This window comes from Perca flavescens, chromosome 9 (genome assembly GCF_004354835.1).
Source record: "Perca flavescens isolate YP-PL-M2 chromosome 9, PFLA_1.0, whole genome shotgun sequence".
NCBI classification, from domain to species: domain Eukaryota; kingdom Metazoa; phylum Chordata; class Actinopteri; order Perciformes; family Percidae; genus Perca; species Perca flavescens.
Window position 1 is genome coordinate 33,876,761 of NC_041339.1, and position 19,623 is coordinate 33,896,383.

The 19,623-nt window shown below is 40.5% G+C and overlaps 1 protein-coding gene across 2 annotated transcripts; it reads right to left on the reverse strand.

The window, feature by feature from the left end:
• Positions 1-4,921: 4,921 nt before the first annotated feature.
• cyldl (cylindromatosis (turban tumor syndrome), like) lies at positions 4,922-18,539 on the reverse strand. Of its 2 annotated transcripts, none has more exons than XM_028588307.1 (15): positions 18,470-18,539; positions 17,173-17,638; positions 16,445-16,702; positions 15,811-15,889; positions 15,547-15,725; positions 15,216-15,381; positions 13,489-13,630; positions 11,886-11,996; positions 10,520-10,611; positions 10,380-10,443; positions 10,137-10,269; positions 9,290-9,398; positions 9,027-9,145; positions 7,986-8,199; positions 4,922-5,942 (listed from the first exon to the last, which is right to left on the reverse strand). In XM_028588307.1, the coding sequence occupies exons 2-15, from the start codon at positions 17,620-17,622 to the stop codon at positions 5,758-5,760; spliced, it is 2,301 nt and encodes a 766-aa protein (XP_028444108.1). In that variant the 5' UTR covers positions 17,623-17,638; positions 18,470-18,539; the 3' UTR covers positions 4,922-5,757. The 2 variants fall into 2 exon arrangements, with proteins under 2 accessions (XP_028444108.1, XP_028444107.1); XM_028588306.1 differs by lacking the exon at positions 18,470-18,539 and adding an exon at positions 17,959-18,126.
• Positions 18,540-19,623: the final 1,084 nt, after the last annotated feature.

A 19,623-nucleotide genomic window follows, 5' to 3' on the forward strand; every position in this document is an offset into this window, starting at 1 on the left:
CAATTGTGATTGGTTTAAAGAAAATGCCAATAAACCAGAGCACGTTTTTCTCCCATCCAGGAACGCAGCGCTGTGGAGGAAGGTCTGGCAAAGCAAGCCTACATCTGCTCTAATGCGACCCACAGGTGGCGGAAATACAACATCAAATGTAAAACATCGGTCGCGTTAATATTGCAGGTTAAAGGTCGCGATTTTGAAAGCGTCTTTACCGTTGTGAAACACTGGTTAGGTTCAGGCACCAAAACTACTTAGTTCGGTTTACAAAAAGATTGTAACTGGAGGCCGCCCCAGCACAAATAGTTTTTGACCGCATCAAATCGCTACACACGTGGATATGTAAATCTTTGCTGATGCCGCTTAATGGAGACATGGATTCTTGCACGTTCCAAAACGAAGACCATTGTGATCAATAAATGAACATCAAAACGCCACGACTATTGGAGTCTATGATTTCAACAGTAGGTTACTGAGCGGTGTAAGGTAGAAGAGAGCGCGCCAGCTAGTTTACTAGCCATGGACTGTTTGTTTCAAGTCCGTATAGTAGCCCCTCAGTGGCTTTAAGTTTTTAGGCTTAGCCATTATGCTTGTATTCGTGTGATGGTCTCCAAATGACTATAAATCAATAAGTGATTTGAAATCATTCATGGCCTGGATGCTGCCAGTAATTTATTCATCAAACTGTGTGTGTGTGTACACTGTAAAAAAGTTTTTTCATTTTTTTATTTGTCAGCGATACATGATATTTCATGTTGTGTCAACAAAAAATATATATTTTGTCCAAGGGACTTGAAACATTGCGTTGTTCTGACTATTATTATTGCCCGTTGATATCAGCTGTTATACAAAATTGGGAATGAGTTGGAGGGACAAATTAATTTTTGTACCCTCAACTTTTATTGTTCCGTTGGCAGCACAATCCAGAAAGAGTTATTAAAACTCAAAATAGTTCACTCGTTATTTTAAGTTGATACAACTGAGAACTTTTCACAGCGTATACTGTATGTATTTATGTTTTTATGTTTGCTGTTTGTGATCTTATTCTTTATTCTTGATATTTTGTGAGTCCCCTTTCATTCATTTTTCATTTTTTGATGTTTGTATTTTGTATTACTTGCTGCAATTTTGTTCTGATCTATTTAGAATTGAATTGTGCTAGATAAATATACTTGATGGAACGTAGCTCAAGGATGGTACATGCATAAATGATTTAATTAGGAAATTATGGAATAGTAACTCGATCAATTGATTGATCTGCACGTTTTGGGATTTTGACAATGTTTTCTGTTACAAGGTTGCATGGTAGCATATTGAGAAAAGATAGAACGAAAATACTTTGATAAGGGTTATTTTCTAGCCTCATTAAAGGGTATAGGACTCAAATAGCATTTGACTTCCTCCTACTCCCTTTCGGACAAGATTATTTATTTATTTTGCTCATTCTTTCTTTTTCTCTTTTCATAGTGAACTACTTTTATGTCTTTCAATTTCAGTTTTTGTTTATTCTATTCATTCATAGCTAAGTCAAATTAGCATGATTTAATCTACAACAAGCTATGTGTGTCACTGTATCAGGGGACGGGACAGAGTAACTCCAGACTGTCTGCACATTCAATGAAAAAAAAAGCATCTTTTTCTCCAAAGTAGCGAGATTCGAAATGTTAGGTTGACTTTGATGTGGAAAAAGGTCCGCCGCTTTGGGCTCTGTGTTTTATTATGCAGACATTATCTTCTTTCAACAAACCCAGGAGAAGTTCAACTATACTGCTCAGACAAGCACAACTCTCCCCTTTATGTAAACACACTTTTTTTTTTTTCCTTTCTTTTTTTTTGCATAATGATGAATATGCTTGAAAATGCTAAGCCTGTCAGATTAAAAGGGAGGCTGCTTTGTTGAGTTGCAGGGCCGTATACGAAGACAAGGCTGCTCGGCTCGCTGAAGCCGACCGTGCCCTCGGGTGTATTAAAAAAAAGAACCAAAGTCATCACTGAGCAGAGCACAGCGCAGCACTCCGAACCGGTGTAGAGGTCATCCGCAGAGCTGATCGCAGCAAGACGGAGGGGGGGAAACACGGTGGACAGCAGGATCAAAAGCATCTGCAATGAAGACAAATATCCACTGAGGCATCGTTTGGAGAAGAAGAAAAAAAAGGATGAGACGGAAAGAGTGAGGGCTAAAAGGATGTACACTTTAATGTAATCACCCTTGGTGTGTATTCCCATCACGTGAAACTGTAGCGCGTGCAACGCTGGACTGATCAAGATGAGGTTGGCGTGACACCGAAAGCCCACTTCACAGCCGAAAAATCAGCGTTTTGTTATACGTTTCTCATTTCAGCAAGGCTATGAATGGGACTGGATGACTATGAAGTGTGCAACACGGTAAAGCTTTAGTGCATGGGTCTTCAATGCTTTTTAAGCCAGGGACCCCCCTAACTGAGAGAGATGGAGCAGGGACCCCCTACTACATGTTGTATAAAATGAAGATGCATAATGAACTGGGCCTACAATAACGTGTAGGGCAGCCTAAAGCCTTTACACATACCTTTTTGCATAGAATACTAAGCTCTTAAAATAGCCTATAATAATTGTTGGCATAATTTTATAAATGTTAAAACATACATGTGGCACAGTGGATCCTGAGGATTAACTGTATCTGTGGATGGTTTACCTTAGTGCACGTGTGTCAAACTCAAGGCCCGGGGGCCAAATTCGGCCCCTTGCAAATTTTGATCCGGCCCGCATTTCAATTTAGGTTCACAGCTAATTTTGACCCGACTAGTTGTGCACCAAACCAAAAAAAATCTGGAAACAGTTTTTCATACTGTATGTCATGGACCAAGCAGTTAGACAATTAGGATAACAGGAGTTTGTTGGAAAAAAGTGGGGTTTTATTTACCCAAAAAATGCAACAATATAAGACCAAGAACTTAATATATAAACCAATAAAATAGGTAAACTCAATATAACTCAAACCAAAAATAACTATAACAAAAAATACATGTGCACATCAAAACCCTGCCCTCCAAGAATGAGACAACAGGGAACATATATACTAACTGGGCCAAACCAAATAACCACACAGGGGAAATCTAAAATAGACATAATTGAAACTAATACAAATAAATCCCAACCTAAACCTAAACCCCCCTCCAGCATGGCATCTAATGGTACGGCCCAATTGGCAGGCCATAGTATAAAACAGTCCTTCACCCTTGGCCACGCCTTTTCTGCATCAGGAAGGACCTCATAGCTGGCTGTTTAACCTGTGTGGCTTAGGCCATCACACTGTAATTATGCGACACTGCCGTGCAGAATTTGACAGATTTGCCGACTTTGAGACTTTGAGAGTTTTTTTAATATTCAGTCTGTGAAACAGGTTGTTGTAAGTCGGCTGGGTGGCAGCTGCTTTTAAAAATGTAATTTTTGTTTTTCATGACTTGCTAAATTCTATGGCTAAGGACCTTTTTTTTATTGTTTTAGGTCAACCAAACTGTTGGGAGAAAGCTATATGAGACATTCAATAACACAAAGTTAATTGACTTTTTTTGTTAAATAAAAGCATGTCAATAAACTCAACACGTCTGGCCCTTATTGTGATCGTCATTTCCAGTGTGGCCCTTAGTGAAATTGAGTTTGACACCCCTGACTTAGTGACTACCTTCTTACCTATAGGCCACTGAGCCTATCATCAGTGGGGATTTCTATTTGCTAATAATTTGTTGGATTCATGTTGGGACTTTTTAATTAATTAACACTTATTTGGAGGACGTATTTGGAGGACGCCCTAGGGGGGGATCTGTTGAAGATCCCTGCTTTAGTGCGTAACTTTTTTATATTAATGAACGTCTGTTACATTCAAGCCATTGCCAAATGAGTTGCTACAAAGCTAATTAAGACTATCAGCGCCACACAACTCTCTCTGGATTTCTCAGTATGGCTATGTACAGAAGATTGTGTCGTCCGGCGAATTTTGCGGGCAGAAAATCAAGTGAAGATAATGACCTCTTCTGAAGAGTCCATCATGTTTTTTTACTCCTCCGTGTCCTCCTTGGCTACTAGCAACTGCGTGGAGGAGGGGTGGGGGAGGTACGCGATCACCGAAGGCTTGCATCATGTGGACGCGCCGACAATTTTGTTCTCATAACTTAGAATTCCGCATGGGGGACGCACTATAGCTTTCATTTCCTGTTTTCAAAAGGAAACACTAAGGCCACATCCACACCAATACGCATATCTTTTGCAACGTTTACACCTCGCGTCCACACTGCTCCGGCGTTTCCGAGCTCCTAAAACGGAGACATTTGGAAGAGTTGCTGACCCTCGTTTCATGTTTGAAACCTCCCGGGTTGCTTTCCAGTCTGTACTTGCAGAAACCGATTTGAAAATGAATCATTGGCAGTAAAATTGACTGAAAGTCTAAAATCAGAGATCTAAGGTCTGGTGTGAGGACGTCAGATCTTCTCATTTAAGTAAAAAAATAATAAATTTAAACAAAGAATTTAGAAAGCCACAGTTGCTACAGTACTTTTAAAGTTAGATTTGCGATTAATTTACAATAAGGAAGCTTTTCTGAAGTCTTGTACCTAAAATAATGATATAAAAAGTGTAAGAATTTTGGCTCTATCAGGAAGATATCTGGTGTTAAACGATAAAGGGATCTAATGATGCAACATTAGCACAGATAGTAAAGTCCTTGGAAATAATTAAGTCCAAAGTATGACCCTGGTTTTAAGTGGGCACAGTTGCATGCTGAAAGACTCCTGAGAGAATGATAAATAAAGCAACGCTGATTCTTTATATATCAGAACATAAAATATTCTTTTAGGCTTTTGCCTTTTTGTGGTCTTTCTACAAACCAAAAATAGCTATGCATCTATAAATAGAAATGTATCACCTGCTCTTTCAATAAAAACACGTGATGTGTGATGGACTAGGGATACGTTTTTATCACAATAACTAATTGTATTTTCTTGTATATCAGAACCAGTTGCAATAAACGTACAGCATAAATGGAAAAGTTTAGCCTTGACCTCTACGTAGCCATTTGAGTGCAGTTTTCCCAACTTTATCCCAAACATCACATCAGTTAAGATGCTGAGCGATACAAAAGAACATTTTCATATTCAATCTTAAAAATAATAGGAATAAATTCTACGGAAATATATAAAGCAACCGGTCCAGCCTAAACCCTTATTAGTAAGAAAAAACATTAAGGTACAATGCTTACTGAGGAAATTAATAGCATTGTATTTATAATATTACTGTTAAGTTTAATTTATTACAACAGGCCACTCTGAAATCATTACTATTTTATCTGCAACACTCATTTACTCTCAGTATAAAAATTGTAAGTAGAACTTTTAAAGATAATTATCAAACACTAAGAGGAAGCAGTAAACTACATATCATATCACAGTGCAACTTTTATCCTTTAACACGTCAGTGATTGTCAATTTCTTGTCTTAATAGTGCAAATTGGTTGAGCACGCAACCTCAGTTTGTACTTTTTCTTAAAGTAAAGTAAAACAATATTGTTATAAATTATTTAAGCCTGATAATACTTTCCCAACACAAGGGCAGAAAAACTATATATATACACATTTTTTAAGCTTCATGCGTGTACTTCCACACATTCATAAAAGAATAAACACACTAAGCCACAAAAGAAAATTACATGGACAGCAAAGGCAAAACATTATTTTTTTTTTTCCCCAATTTACATTTTGTGCAAAGAGTAATCTGCGGGACTGCGTCCGCTCAGCGATAGAGACACATGTTGGTGCTCTGGTACAGGTACATGTAGGCGTCACAAAAGAGACGTTTGGCCACGCCTTTCATGTCTCGAGGAACCTGATTGGCCAGCTCCGCGGGAGACATTTCCAGGTATGTGCCGACCTCGGGGCAGGCGCGAACCTCCGGGATGTTGAAGCCGTCTCTCTCCCCTGAAAACAACACAGCCACCGAGCCACTGAGTACAGGTGTAAAACGTGCATGTGATGAGACAATAGCTGTGATCGAAACCGTTCCATCACTCACTCACTCACTCACTATTCCATATAGAGGGTCCTATTTTAACAATCTAAGCGCACGCCTCGAATTGCCTGGCGCAGGTGCGTTTAAGGCGTGTACAAATCCACTTTTGCTAGTTTAATGGCGGAAAAAAAGGGGCCGGGGGCGTGGTTCATAAGGGTAGTCTTTGTGTCTTCATTAATCATAGGTGTGTTTTGGATGTAACATGCAATAAACCAATCAGAGTGTCCTCTCCAATTCCCTTTAAAAGCCAGGGGCGTTTGGACCTTGGCACATTGCTATTATGATGGAGGAATCGTAATATTTTCATTTGTAATCTTCTGCATGTGTGTGTGCTGCTGCGCTTCCCTGTGTGTGTAACAAACATATAGTGTGCGCGCGCTGTGCACGAGCCTAGGCATATTTTACTAATGCGCTGTTAATATAACAATCAAATGCTGCGTTACTGACTTTAGACCAGGCTTTTGTTGGTCAATGGCGCGATCATTTTCTGATGCCTCAAGATAGCAATACGCCAAGAATGCACCTGAACACACCTCCCTGTAAGACCAGCACGCCCATGGGTGCACAGATGGGCGCAGGTGCATTTGCCATTTAAATGACGCGAGCGCTGGACGGGAAATTGACAACTGCGTCGGTCTTAAACTAGCAAAGAAACTTGCATCGGGCTTTGCGCTGCGCTGTGCCGGGTGCAGGACAGGACCCAGAGTGTTTATAAGAAAGTGAACTAAATAGGGAATGCCCAAACGAGATTTCAGACACTACACTAAAAACGTCCTCAACATTGTTGCGTCACTGGACGCTAGAGATTTGTGTGATGGAAGTGGCACGCGCCCAGCAGAATTGTTAAACGGAAACAAAAATAGACGTAACACGTCCTACAACTAGGGCTGGGTACTGAATTCAATACTTTTTAGCCACCGACTGAATTGCCTCTTAAGTATCTAGTATCGAAAATGCCTTGTCATTCAATACCTAATGAGTACATCACATCAGCGTCAGTGAGCCAATAAACAAGCAGCATGCTTCTACCAAGATCTATTAAGGTTTGTGATTGGCTGTCTAATGTGACACGTCGTAGAGACGCGGAGGAAAAACGAAAATACAAAGTTTTTGTGTAATGTCATTTCTTTTTGTTTTATAACATTGGTATCAAAAAAAAAGTGTTGTTTAGGAACTGGTATCTAATAATAATAATAAATAATAAATAATTTTAACGATACCCAGCGCTACAACAGTTTAACAATGTTCAAAAGCTAAGCCACTAACGTGTCAAACACGGGAAATGCTTATACTAGACTTTTTATTCCATTTCTCCTTTTCAGTTTTCGCGGGTCCTATTGCTTTTTCTTCTTCTCCTCCGGGAAAACACACCGGTGTTGTATTGTGGTATACAGGGGTAAAATGTAGGGTACATCGTATGTCCATTCAAGTATTTTATAGTGGACTATGAAGTAGCATGATATGAGGAAAATATGTGATATATAATAACGTTGCTGAATATCGCGATATTACTTTCTATAAATAAACAGATATTAAAGTGGACTCAGGCCTGCTGCTTTCAGTATTCTGCTAAAATACAACAAATTGCTTGTTGAATTTAAAACAAATGAAAGAAAATAATTTCCAACGTTCTTTTACTGAACGTATTGAACATAGAATTGAATATAAAAGGCAGCACTGAAAAAAAGAATGACCGTGAAGTGCAGTTTTCTACTGATGTTTTCTTTCAACTAACGCAAACAATCTCTGAGCATCTTTTGTGATATGTTGCAGCCTTTTGTGCGCAAGTTCATATTGCAATGACAATAAAGAAAACAAATAGTGAATGATATTAACCACTGAGAATTTGAACGCCACTCCAAAATGGCAAACACACACTATATAGTGCACTATATACGTGATAGGGAAACCGTTTCGAACACAGCTAACGCATACAAAAGCAGGCGGCTCACCTTCTCTGTCGGCCATGCTGTCAAAGAAGATCCAGTCTTGGCTGCTGCGACCGTGTTTGATGAAGGACACGTAGTGGCTGGTCTCGATGCAGAGCACAGCGAACAGCTCCAGCTTGTCTCGGATCAGAGAGTGAGGTGTGCCGCGGCCCGAGTAACCCTCGGGGATGTCCAGAGCAGCTGGCTGATGGGACTGGCGCTGAGGATGAGAGTGCACCTGGAACAAAAACACGTGCAGTTAGGGCCGCGTCTAACGACACGTTTCATTTTGGGTCAGCGTGTGCTCGTGTGCTTTCACAAACTGTAACAAAACACTGTAATAGGTGGGAACCACTTTCTGCAACAACAGATTTCTTTCTGCACAAAGAATTGAGCCATATTTTCTTCTTTTTTTTTCCAGAGCTGGTGAAGTGGTGATGAGGTGGCTTCTATTTACGGCTGCAAAGATTACTCGACGGTGGCCGACAGGGGCAAACGCACTGCACACTGCTTTTCTTGTGCTGTGTGTATTTGCAGCGCATTTGCTAAATGCTGTACATGTGTTGTCAAATTGATGAAGATGTTTTCTTAATTTGCTTGGGTTTTGTCTATTTGCGTGCGTTCCATTAAGTTGCGGGGCGTTTGCCCCTGTATTAATCAATTCAATTATTTGCCAACTATTTTGATAATCGATTAATTGTTTCGAGTCAAAAAAGATTGTCTAATTCAAGCTTCTTAAACGTGAATATTTTCTAGTTCCTTCTCTCCTCTGTGACGGTAAACTTAATATCTTTGAGTTGTGGACATAAACAAGACATTTGAGGACGTCATCTTGGGCTTTGGGGTACAATGATCCCCCATTTTCTGACATTTTCTAAATTGATTAATCGAGAAAATAATAGACAGATTAAATCGACGATGAAAATAATCTTTATTTGCAGCCCTAGTTGTACTACATGTGAAAGTGCCAACCCATACCCTCAATACTCAACGAGCCAGGAGTTATGCTAAAGACAAACACAAGAAAGAGAAAAATGACTCTGGTCTCCAGACAATGATACAAACCTGAGATGAACACGTCTTGCAGAAGATTTTGAATCCCGTCCGGCTGAAAAGAGGATCTGTGAAACAGTCGGGGCACTCTATCTGGGCCAAGTTTCCACACAGCATGCACTGCTGAGGACCTGAAACACACACAAACACCACATGTTGTATTCCCAGAGAGAGAGAGTGTGTGTGTGTGTGTGTGTGTGTGTGTGTGTGTGTGTGTGTGTGTGTGTGTGTGTGTGTGTGTGTGTGTGTGTGTGTGTGTGTGTGTGTGTGAGTACCTTCAGAGAGGAGGTCAGTGATGTCCAGCTCCAGAGAGGGAATGATCTTGTCAAACATCTTGAATTTCTTCCCAAAGCGAGGCATCTGGAGGATGAGGCAGGATGGCACCTGCAATGATTTGACAATGGAAGGAAAAAAAAGAAGCTCACCCACCGCATAGACAGAACACACAAAAATCAACTCATTCCAGGCCTGAGAGAACTGTCCAACAGAGACCTCTGCTGGAGGATCAAAGGAAAGCATCAGATAAAAAAAAAAAAACATTTCCTGACCAAAAGGATGAAGAAAACAACTTTTTCCATTCTCTCAACTTTTCCGCCATGTGTTGCGCGTAGGGAACCTCGTGAATTAACCTGCAACATGTCAGCTGTTTGGAAATTCTTCAGCGTGTGTGCAAAAGATAACAAGTTTGCAATATGCAACACCTGCAAGGAAAAAGTAGCATTCCTGGATGGGAGAAAAATGTGCTCTGGTTTATTGGAATTTCTTTAAACCAATCACAATCATCTACATTCAATGTACAATGTGTACGTTCAAAAGTAGTTTTAGTCGTGCAACAGAGAACTCTCAGATTGGACAGATAGTCTAGCTAGCTGTCTGGATTTACCCTGCAGAGATCTGAGGAGCAGTTAGTCATAGTCCTCAGAAACCCACCGGAGTTTAGAACGCCAACACAAAGAAACGGACATCGGGCTCAAAAGAGGGACATCCGTCCCCGGAGCAATTCCGGAAGTGGAACGTCGTGGATATAGACTAATGCCACTACTAAAGCTAACTGTGACATCAAATGTGGTTAACTGGCATTACTGTATAAGAAGAGTGTAACAGAAATCCCCGGGATCTCACCTCTGCCAGCTTGAGTCCTGCTGTGTGGAAGGAATGCTCCAGTAGCTGCTGGACAGTCGGCAGCACCAGGCTGTGGTTCTGGTCCAGGAAGATCTGATAGCAGTAACTCTCCTGCACTTTACCGGCCGCTGAGCTAAACGGGAGAGGGAGAGAAATGGGCAGCGTGAATGGAACTTCCTTAAAACGTTCCTTGTATTCAAGCTATGCGGTAAGTATAGGTACGCAGCGTTGGTGTAGCTGTACAGTTTGAGTAGAGGATCCAGTGCGAGGATGTGGTGCATGATGACAGTAAGGAACTCCTCTGGATCTGAAAGAGAACAGTCACATCAACCGTCCCGCTAAAACCCAAATCAGCTTTTTGAAAGATTCCAGATGAAACTGACCTTTCTCATCCGTGGTGAAAGAGTGACTGTAGCCGTGGTTCTGCAGCTGTTTCCGGAGCTTCATGATGTGCCGCCCTTCCACAAAGCCCTTACTGCAAAGAACATGCATGAGAGTATGTATGCATTATTAAATTACATAAGGCTGGTCACCCAACTTGGATACTTTCAGGCACCAACCGAACTGCCTTCATAGTAGGGCTGGGCGATATGGAGAAAATCAAATATCACAATATTTTTGACCAAATACCTCGATACCGCAACGATATTGTAGTGCTGACTATTGGTGCTTTCACAAAACATTTACACAATGAGATTTTTGATAAATAATCATCAGTAATGTGGATATAATGACTAAGTCGGTAAAGGCAAATAATAGAACAGTTACAGTTAAGTTTAGAAAATGACATCACTTTACTGTAATGCAGCCTTGGAAACCAGGAAAAGACAACACTTCTATTACGATATCCAAAATCTAAGACGATATCTAGTCTAATATCACGATATTGCCCAGCTCTACTTCATCGTATTTAAAAATGCCTTGTTATTCAATACCAGTTCCAATTACTGACGAGTAAAACTCATCAGCGTAAGTGAGCCAATAAGCACGCAGCATGCTTCTACCAAGTAAGTCTGCTCAATATGAGGAAAATATGCGATATGCGATAATGTTGTTGAATATCGCGATAACGATATTACTCGCGATAAATAAACAGATATTAAAATGTACTCCGTTCTGCTGCTTTCAGTATTCTCCTACAATACAACAAACTGCTTGTTCAATTTAAAACAAATGAAAGGAAATAATTTCCAACGTTCTTTTATGGACAAATTGAACACTACAATGAATATAAAAAGGCACTTCTAAAAAAGAAGTGACAATTACATTTTAAAGTGCAGTTTTCTACTGATATTTTCTTTCAACTAACACAAAGAATCTGTTTTGTGTCTATCACGATATGTTGCAGCCTATTGTGATGAAGATAAAAAAAACAATATATTGTGCAGCCCTACTACCAAAATCTAATAATGCTGATGATTTGCGGTCTACACGTCGTAGAAACATGCAGGAAAGACTTTACGTCACACACAGAGACGGGGCTCACGTGTGTTTGCTGTTGGGTTTTGAGAGTCTTGAAAAAAAAGTGTACATTGGTGTAAAAAAAAAAAAAAAAAAAAAAAAAAAACTGTACGGTAATGTGTAATGTTCTTACTTCTTTTTGTTAAAATGGATTTTAACAAAAAACTGGTATTGGAAATTGTTCAGGAACTGCTATCGTCACCGTGTCAACGTTTTTTGAACGATACCCGGCCCTAAAATGACCACAAAAAGAATTCAGTGTTTTGCAAAATACATAAAAGCACACACCTGCGGAGGGGATTAACAATGTCGTGGAGCAATGTGTTCTGAATCGGGGCATCTTGAGGTTCTGTTGATTTAAACAGCATGGAGTCCAACACAGAGGAGCAAGAAAACAAGCTGAAAGCACAGGCAGAAACAAGAGTTACAGCAAAATGAATGAGTTTTACATTTGGTTTCATATATTGCCAACAGCCAGTTTCTATTCCTCTCAGAGTGCTATAAAAAAATACACTTGCCGAGATCTGAAACTAGCTTGAGAATGGTAATTAAGTACAGTAAATAATACAGCATTCATTTCAGGGATACTCAGCATTTTAAAATGTATAATTTACAGCCAGAAAAACCCTGCCTTCATGAGCTGGGTTGTGAACAAAATCCAGAAGACTAAAAAAAGAAACCGACTCGGTTTAGATTAAAATGCTTGAGTTGCTTGGGCTACTGTTCAGCAGATGAATCTCAAACATTTGACACCGATGCATCCTTGAATGCAAAAATGGTCCGAGTGTATTCCCACTGTCTGTAGTGTTACTGGTCCAAAAAATATGGTCAGTCTATCAATGGACGCAGGTGTAAAGTCTTTGCACGTTGAATTCTACAACATACAGAAATTCACATCTGTCTGTGATGTGATTTGGACAGTTGTCTATAATAAATGTACACTCACCTAAAGGATTATTAGGAACTAATTTCGCCTTCAGAACTGCCTTAATTCTTTGTGACATTGATTCAACAAGGTGCTGGAAGTATTCTCTAGAAATGTTGGCCCATATTGATAGGATAGCACCCCCCACACCATTACACCACCAGCCTGCCCAGTGGTAACAAGGCATGACGGAGCCATGTTCTCATTCTGTTTACGCCAAATTCTGACTCTACCATCTGAATGTCTCAACAGAAATTGAGAAGCATCAGACCAGGCAGTCTTCCACGGTTCAATTTTGGTGAGCTTGTGCAAATTGTAGCCTCATGTTCCTATTTTTAGTGGAGATGAGTGGGACCCGGTGGGGTCCTCTGCTGGTGTAGCCCATCCGCCTCAACGTTGTGCGTGTTGTGGCTTCACAAATGCTTTGCTGCATACCTCGGTTGTAACGAGTGGTTATTTGAGTCAAAGTTGATCTTCTATCAGCTGGAATCAGTTGGCCCATTCTCCTCGGACCTCTAGCATCAACAAGGCATTTTCGCCCCCCAGGACTGCAGCATAGTAGAGGTTTTTCCTTTTTCAGACCATTCTTTGTAAACCCTAGAAATGGTTGTGTGTGAATATCCCAGTAACTGAGCAGATTGTGGAATACTCAGACCAGCCCGTCTGGCACCAACAACCATGCCACGCTCAAAGTTGCTTAGATGACCTTTCTTTCCCATTCTGACATTCAGTTTGGAGTTCAGGAGATTGTCTAGACCTGGACCACACCCCTAAATGCATTGAAGCAGCTGCCGTGTAATTGGTTGATTAGATAATTGCATTAACAAGAAATTTAACAGGTGTTCCTAATAATCCTTTAGGTGAGTGTAACATACATGTGTATAGTAAATGGGATAAAACCAGCTGAACTTCCTAAAAAGACCTTCAAATGTGCATTATTTATTGTCATATTTCCCCCATCCTGACCTGAAGAGGGCAGCATCCATGTAGCAGGAGTTGCAGTGGCCTTGGATCCCCTTCATTCGTCCAAGCAAAGTCTGGTTAACCTGCTCGGTGCTGATTGGAGGAACAGTCTCCAGCTTCCCCGCACTGTGCTCTACCTCTCTCTCTAAAGTAACACACACACACACACACACACACACACACACACACACACACACACACACACACACACACACACACACACACACACACACACACACACACACACACACACACACACACACACACACACACACACACACACACACACACACACACACACACACACACACACACACACACACACACACACAATGTATGTAAACACTTAAAACCATAACATATATGTAATTCGACTTTCTTTTAGGGTGACTTTTACCATCTGTCTAGGGGGACTGCAGATAAAAAATAGCCTTCTGGCTAACTCTGGCATAGTGACAGAAATGTTTATTAATATGCACTGTCCCTGTAATAAATAAATGAAAAAATAACACAATATGCATGTGCAGCTGGTGATGATTGCTAAAGTGTCACCTCTTGTACAGTTGTTAGAGAAACTATAAACATCCAATACTGTATTTACTGCATTGTCAAACGTTTGTGAACACCTAGGTCTACACACGGAAGTGTATTTTTGGTCTGGGGCTGGGTGGTGTGGAGGAATTTGACTGACCTCAACCCTGCTGGTTTTGGAAGGAAACGTTCAACTTTCACGTGTGGGTGTAAATGTGCAACTGTGCCGGTATTCACATACTTTTGGCCATACGGTGTTATTCCCTATTAGTAATGTTTCTTCGTATTTCAGTTTATAAAATGTATCTGAGCTGACATATTTTTCTTGAAGATATTTCATTATATTCAAATAAAAAAAATAGGTCCCAGTGGGATTCTAGTGGGTCCCCAGCAATAGGGGCAACTTTTATTTTTCACCATAATGCCATCCATAAGTAACAGAAGATAGAAAGTATAACTATTTTGCGCATAGATCTCATACACTTTCTGTAATAAAACATAAAACAAAAATCCTGTCAGCTGGGGGACCCTGGGACAAAATCTTATCAAATGGAGGGGGCCCGTGGTAGACTGGGTAAACCCAGCCTGATCTGCCAGCGATTTGATTTCTCCCTGCAGCTCAGGTTGGAAACCTGTACGTTTATCTATCCAGCTTCCGTTACAAATCTGCGGGGACCAATCACAAACTGGCTTATCCAACTGGCACGCTATTGGCGGGTTTAACACGATGACGATAGAGAAGCGACGGCTGGAAGCTTTTTGTTTACACTCAACATGGCGGCCACCGAAGCGCAGCAACCCGTTGATGCCGCTGTCACTGCTATGTCACCCGGATCTTTGGTCTGATTGGTTGAAGGACTACCCAATTGCGTACAGTCATTTGAACTATGCCTGTTGATCACGCCTCTTGTGCAGTAAAAAAATACAGAGCAGACTCCCCAGACTAATGTTCAATCTTAAAAGATTGAGCTTGGTCTGGTGATAGCCAGTCTAGGTCTGTGGTCTACTGGGTGTCAGTTTAGGGTTCCTTGACATGGAAACGTTTGGGAGCCACTGGCCTACAGCACCACGGTTTCCACAAGGGGGCATTAACGGACTTAGAATTGTCCTCTATAAGAACACAGCACACAACAACATAACAAAAATGTGAAGGATATGCTCAAGATTAAACTGAAGGAGAGGATCTGTGTTGTTCTCACCTCGGTCTTCCGGTTTTGGCATCCTTTCGCTGTGATTGGCTGATGGGCTCTGAAATCGTGGGTCAGGACGGCAGGAGCTAAGCTTCACAAACAGAGCCCTTTTGGGGGGACAACTGAAGAAACGCTGACTTTTAAAGGTACCATCACTCACTCCACTGTCGTCCTCCTGGAGACAGATATACAAAGATGGAAAAATGTCATTACATATAAGATTAAATGAAAGGAAAAAAATCTATAAACAATGATCTGTCGCAGAAAACTGAGCCCACTGAGGTAATATTTCCATATCCATAGATTTTAATCTCCACAGTAACACGTTAGTATATCTTACCAGCTCAAGTCCAGCCATGGTTTCCTGCCGAGTAGGCAGACTGCCGATCCAGCGGATGATTCCATATGAACTGCCTTTGGCTAAGGTCACCTCCACCAAAGAGTTCACACTCAGATCCAAGTACAGATCATCGGTGTTTGGTTCCACCGGGGGTGTATCAACATCCATGCTCTCTGGCTCTACAGTGAGGAATAGATTTGGGTTAGATTTCTTACTAATGCGGGTAATAGCTTTACACTTCATCATGTCAAGAGTTGCTCAAACCTGCAGGCACCTCCCCCTTAAAAACCGACTCCAGTGGAACGTCAACTTCGCCCCCTCTCTTCCCATTCTCATCTTTGTCCTGAAAACACGAACAAAGACAAATTATAAATGTACTGCTAACTATGTACTGAAGGAAGTGACTAATTTCAAATCGTAAGGTTTGGTGGTATAAGAGAACTCAAAGATGAGCAGAAGCATATAAACTGCGACAACATGGCGTTGGATGGCTAATCCCAAACAAGTAGTATGTGCAGATATGAGAATTATAAGCATCGCCTTATACAAAGGATGCCAGAAAGAGCAACTGTGAAAAAAGACAAAGTCTGAGTCACAGAATATGTTGTTTGAACAATGCCAGGATGCCAGATTAATTCATTTACATTTGAATACTTTTAAGACCTTTTTAATAAAGTCATTTTCTCATTAAAATAACAACAGCAAACACAATTGGTCAAATATTAGGAATTAGTACACATGACTGGTATGTTTTATTTACCAAAGGAGTAGCGCACCAAGCACTGGGTGCATTTTAAAACATAATTTAAAGGAGCGAAACACCCCATTTCATTTTGTGATACTAATTACAATAATAATATTTATATATTTGGATTTTTTTCATGCATATATTACTTACAGTAGAGATCCGGACAACATTTAGCAACACATCCACATCCACAACCATTCCATGCCGACATGTATCATTGACAAAGTAAGTGACTCTATCTCCAGGATTGAGCTCTTCTGTTTGGGATTGCGCAGGCATGGAGGGTGACAAGGAGCTGGGCACCACAGGCCTGACTCTGGAGAATGGGACAAAAATGTCACAATCTTTTTTACAGGAGGTTTTATTTTGGTAGGACCCATCCGTCTTCACCTTCCTTTTGTCTTCTCCCTTGTGGCAGAAGAAGAAACACCAAATGTAACTGTATGTTTTAATTTCTGTGGACACCACAAACTCAATTCCATTCACCTCCACTGTGTAGGCAATATCAGAGATGCATACCTCAAAACCGGAGCAAAAGCTATGAGCATGGACAGATACCAGTAAGGGGAAAGCAGTAAATAAAATGTATTTTTCGGATTTTAGTTTCACCAACACTTTTAACCCATGTGTTGTCCTTCGGGTCACCGGGACCCAAAGGACAACACAAGGGTTATGTACTTCGTTTATTTTGTTGAGAATTGCTCACTAAACCCTGTCTCTTGTAAAGTAAGTAAGAAAGTTTGTTTCTAGAGCACATTTAAACACAGTTTAAGCTGGCCAAAATGTTGTACAAACAAGCACTAAGGTGCTGTATTAACCCTTGTTTTGTCCTTTGGGTCACAAGGACCTAAAGGACCACACAAGGGTTAAAGTCTCACCTGCAGTTCAATGCCGAAGAACGTTCCTGATAAGGGAGCAGAATACGTTGGCTCTGTAAGTCTTCCAATGTAGCGAAGGATGCCTCGAAGCTTCCATCCTCTTTCTTCCACAGTCACTTCAGAACCCAAAGTGAGTCCTTTTGCTGTTTGAAGAGCATCTCTCTTGTTGAACCACTTCAGCCTCTCCGCATCCTCAGACAGGGCTAGCAACAACTCTGCTTCCTCTGCACTCAGCTCTTCCATGCTACTCACCTCTAGGTCATAATCTATTGTTGAAAGTGAGCCCATGACTAAGACGGGCAACTTTATGGGCGAACGAGATCTTGATCTTGTTTTGAGTAATGACCCGTGCCTGTACTCACTGATGTAGCATATGCGGCCAGCACTGATGTGTCCCGGGAATTCAGGTTTTCTTGTTATGATGAAGTACAGGTTTTTTGTTGACGTCATGTTGCTGAGCAGAATACTGTACACACACACACACACACACACACACACACACACACACACACACACACACACACACACACACACACACACACACACACACACACACGTAAGTGTTACTACAATAACAATAAGACTATTATTAATTTTGCAGACAACACTCAAGCTAGCCCGCTAACTAGCTACAGCACTGAACTAGCTAACATTAGCTAACTGTCGTTATAATCGTCGAAATCATAACAAACGTTGAAAGTAACGTAATTGGAACAACCTTAACCGACAATAGTTCGGGTTGTTTCCCAATACACTCTCAAACATTCGTGACAAAGTTAGCCTTGCCTTCAGTTGTGTAGCAAGTTTAAAGTTTGCTTTCTGTTTAATCTTCGCTCTTCTGGGCTTATGTCCAAACCAGCTGCGTTAAGTTTTACTTCCCCTTTCATTTCTCTTCACAGCGGCGTCACTGGCGTTGCTTGCTCTTCCAATAGAAATTACTTTAGAAATGTTTGGCTTGCTCCCAATCATATATATATATATATATATATATATATATATATATATATATATATATATATATATATATATATATATATATATATACGTATTTATCTATGGCTGCCAATAACGTACTTTTTCAAAACGGGTCATTAGCTAAATGTTAGGAATATTTTAAAGTGACGAAGTTTGTTGTTTTCAAATCAGTTGACATCCAGCAGCAGGTCGTTTGCTATGTAATGGTTTAATTAGGCCCTCCGTACTGTCTTACAGGCATCCAGCAAGAAGGTTTAGTCACGTAAATCCTGTTATATAAGTACAAAAAGCTAGCGTATCGATGTAAAGGTTTCTTACTTACCTAACACTTCGTGGTATATATCCATGCAGATAGTTTAGGTGCTGAGGTTTTATATTTTTCTCTGTGATATCTGCCTGACCCCAACATACAGAGTGGAGGAGAATTAGTTTATTTGTTGTGCGTACAATATTTAAAAAATAAACAAATACACACCAGCAAATTGTCTTCTGTAGAACAGTTGACCCAATTACTAAAATTAATTTTTTAAACAGTTTTTACTGGAACCGTTTTCTGGCAAAGAAGTGACTTGCCTTGATTGACAGACAATTGACTTTGTGATGAATAAAAATGTAAAATAAAAAATAAATAAAAACAGTCATCCGAAAAAAATACATTTAGAAACGACCTGTAGCCTGAAACCAGTTAATGTGTCAATAAGCATGGTCCTAATTGAAAAAAAAAAAATTCAAAATGTCTTATTTGTTAAACTAATATTCAACACCTTGAGTGTCTATAAAAGCCTACCAATTAATACTGTCAAATAAAATAAAAAATGTTACTGCATATACCACATGACACTAGGCTCGTTCGAGATGAGCCAGATCTGCGCAGAATCGATCACCGGCGATCGCCGCCCAATTCATGCTAGTTAGATTCTTGTCCGACTTGATCCCGACTTGCTCTGACGTCATGCACACGTGGGCAACGATAATCTCACGAGACCAAGGCGGCCGCAGTTTTGAGACGCAGGTAGCGCAGTTGCTTTTCACCAACTGCAAGAGCCAGGCGGACGCAGGCGGACCCAGGGCATGCTGGGAAACGCCGGCCTCTCAGCTGATTGGTTCAGAATCGACTTAACATGACGACGTATTATATAAACGTTTTATTGATTTTGAATCGGAGGAATTTTAACGGCTATTTGTCTCATTTAAAGGCTTATTCTGTACAGAACACCTGTTGTGAGGCTGATAGTTATGTTTAGAAGTCAGAGAGACTAAATCTCTTCAGATTACGTATCATCTACAGTCTGTTATTAATTAAAATCAGCAACAGATCACATGTAGAGCATTTTGACAGCTAATCTGTCATAATAAAATCAACTGGAGACTGTGTACAAGCTGATATATGGGTCTGATAACATTTTATTAAATCGGAATCGGACCACAGTGTTTATGTCACTTCCTGTTCAGCCTGAAGGCTGCTGGAATCAGCTG

Bases quoted from the DNA above. Each gene is read 5' to 3' on its own strand.
- cyldl (XM_028588307.1), bottom strand. From the start codon at position 17,622: ATGACGTCAACAAAAAACCTGTACTTCATCATAACAAGAAAACCTGAA. The intron at 10,270-10,379 runs GTACAGCTACAC...TCTCCCGTTTAG, and splicing joins CTGGATCCTCTACTCAAACT to CTCAGCGGCCGGTAAAGTGC. The intron at 5,943-7,985 runs GTGAGCCGCCTG...TGTTGTTTTCAG, and splicing joins CAGCATGGCCGACAGAGAAG to GGGAGAGAGACGGCTTCAAC.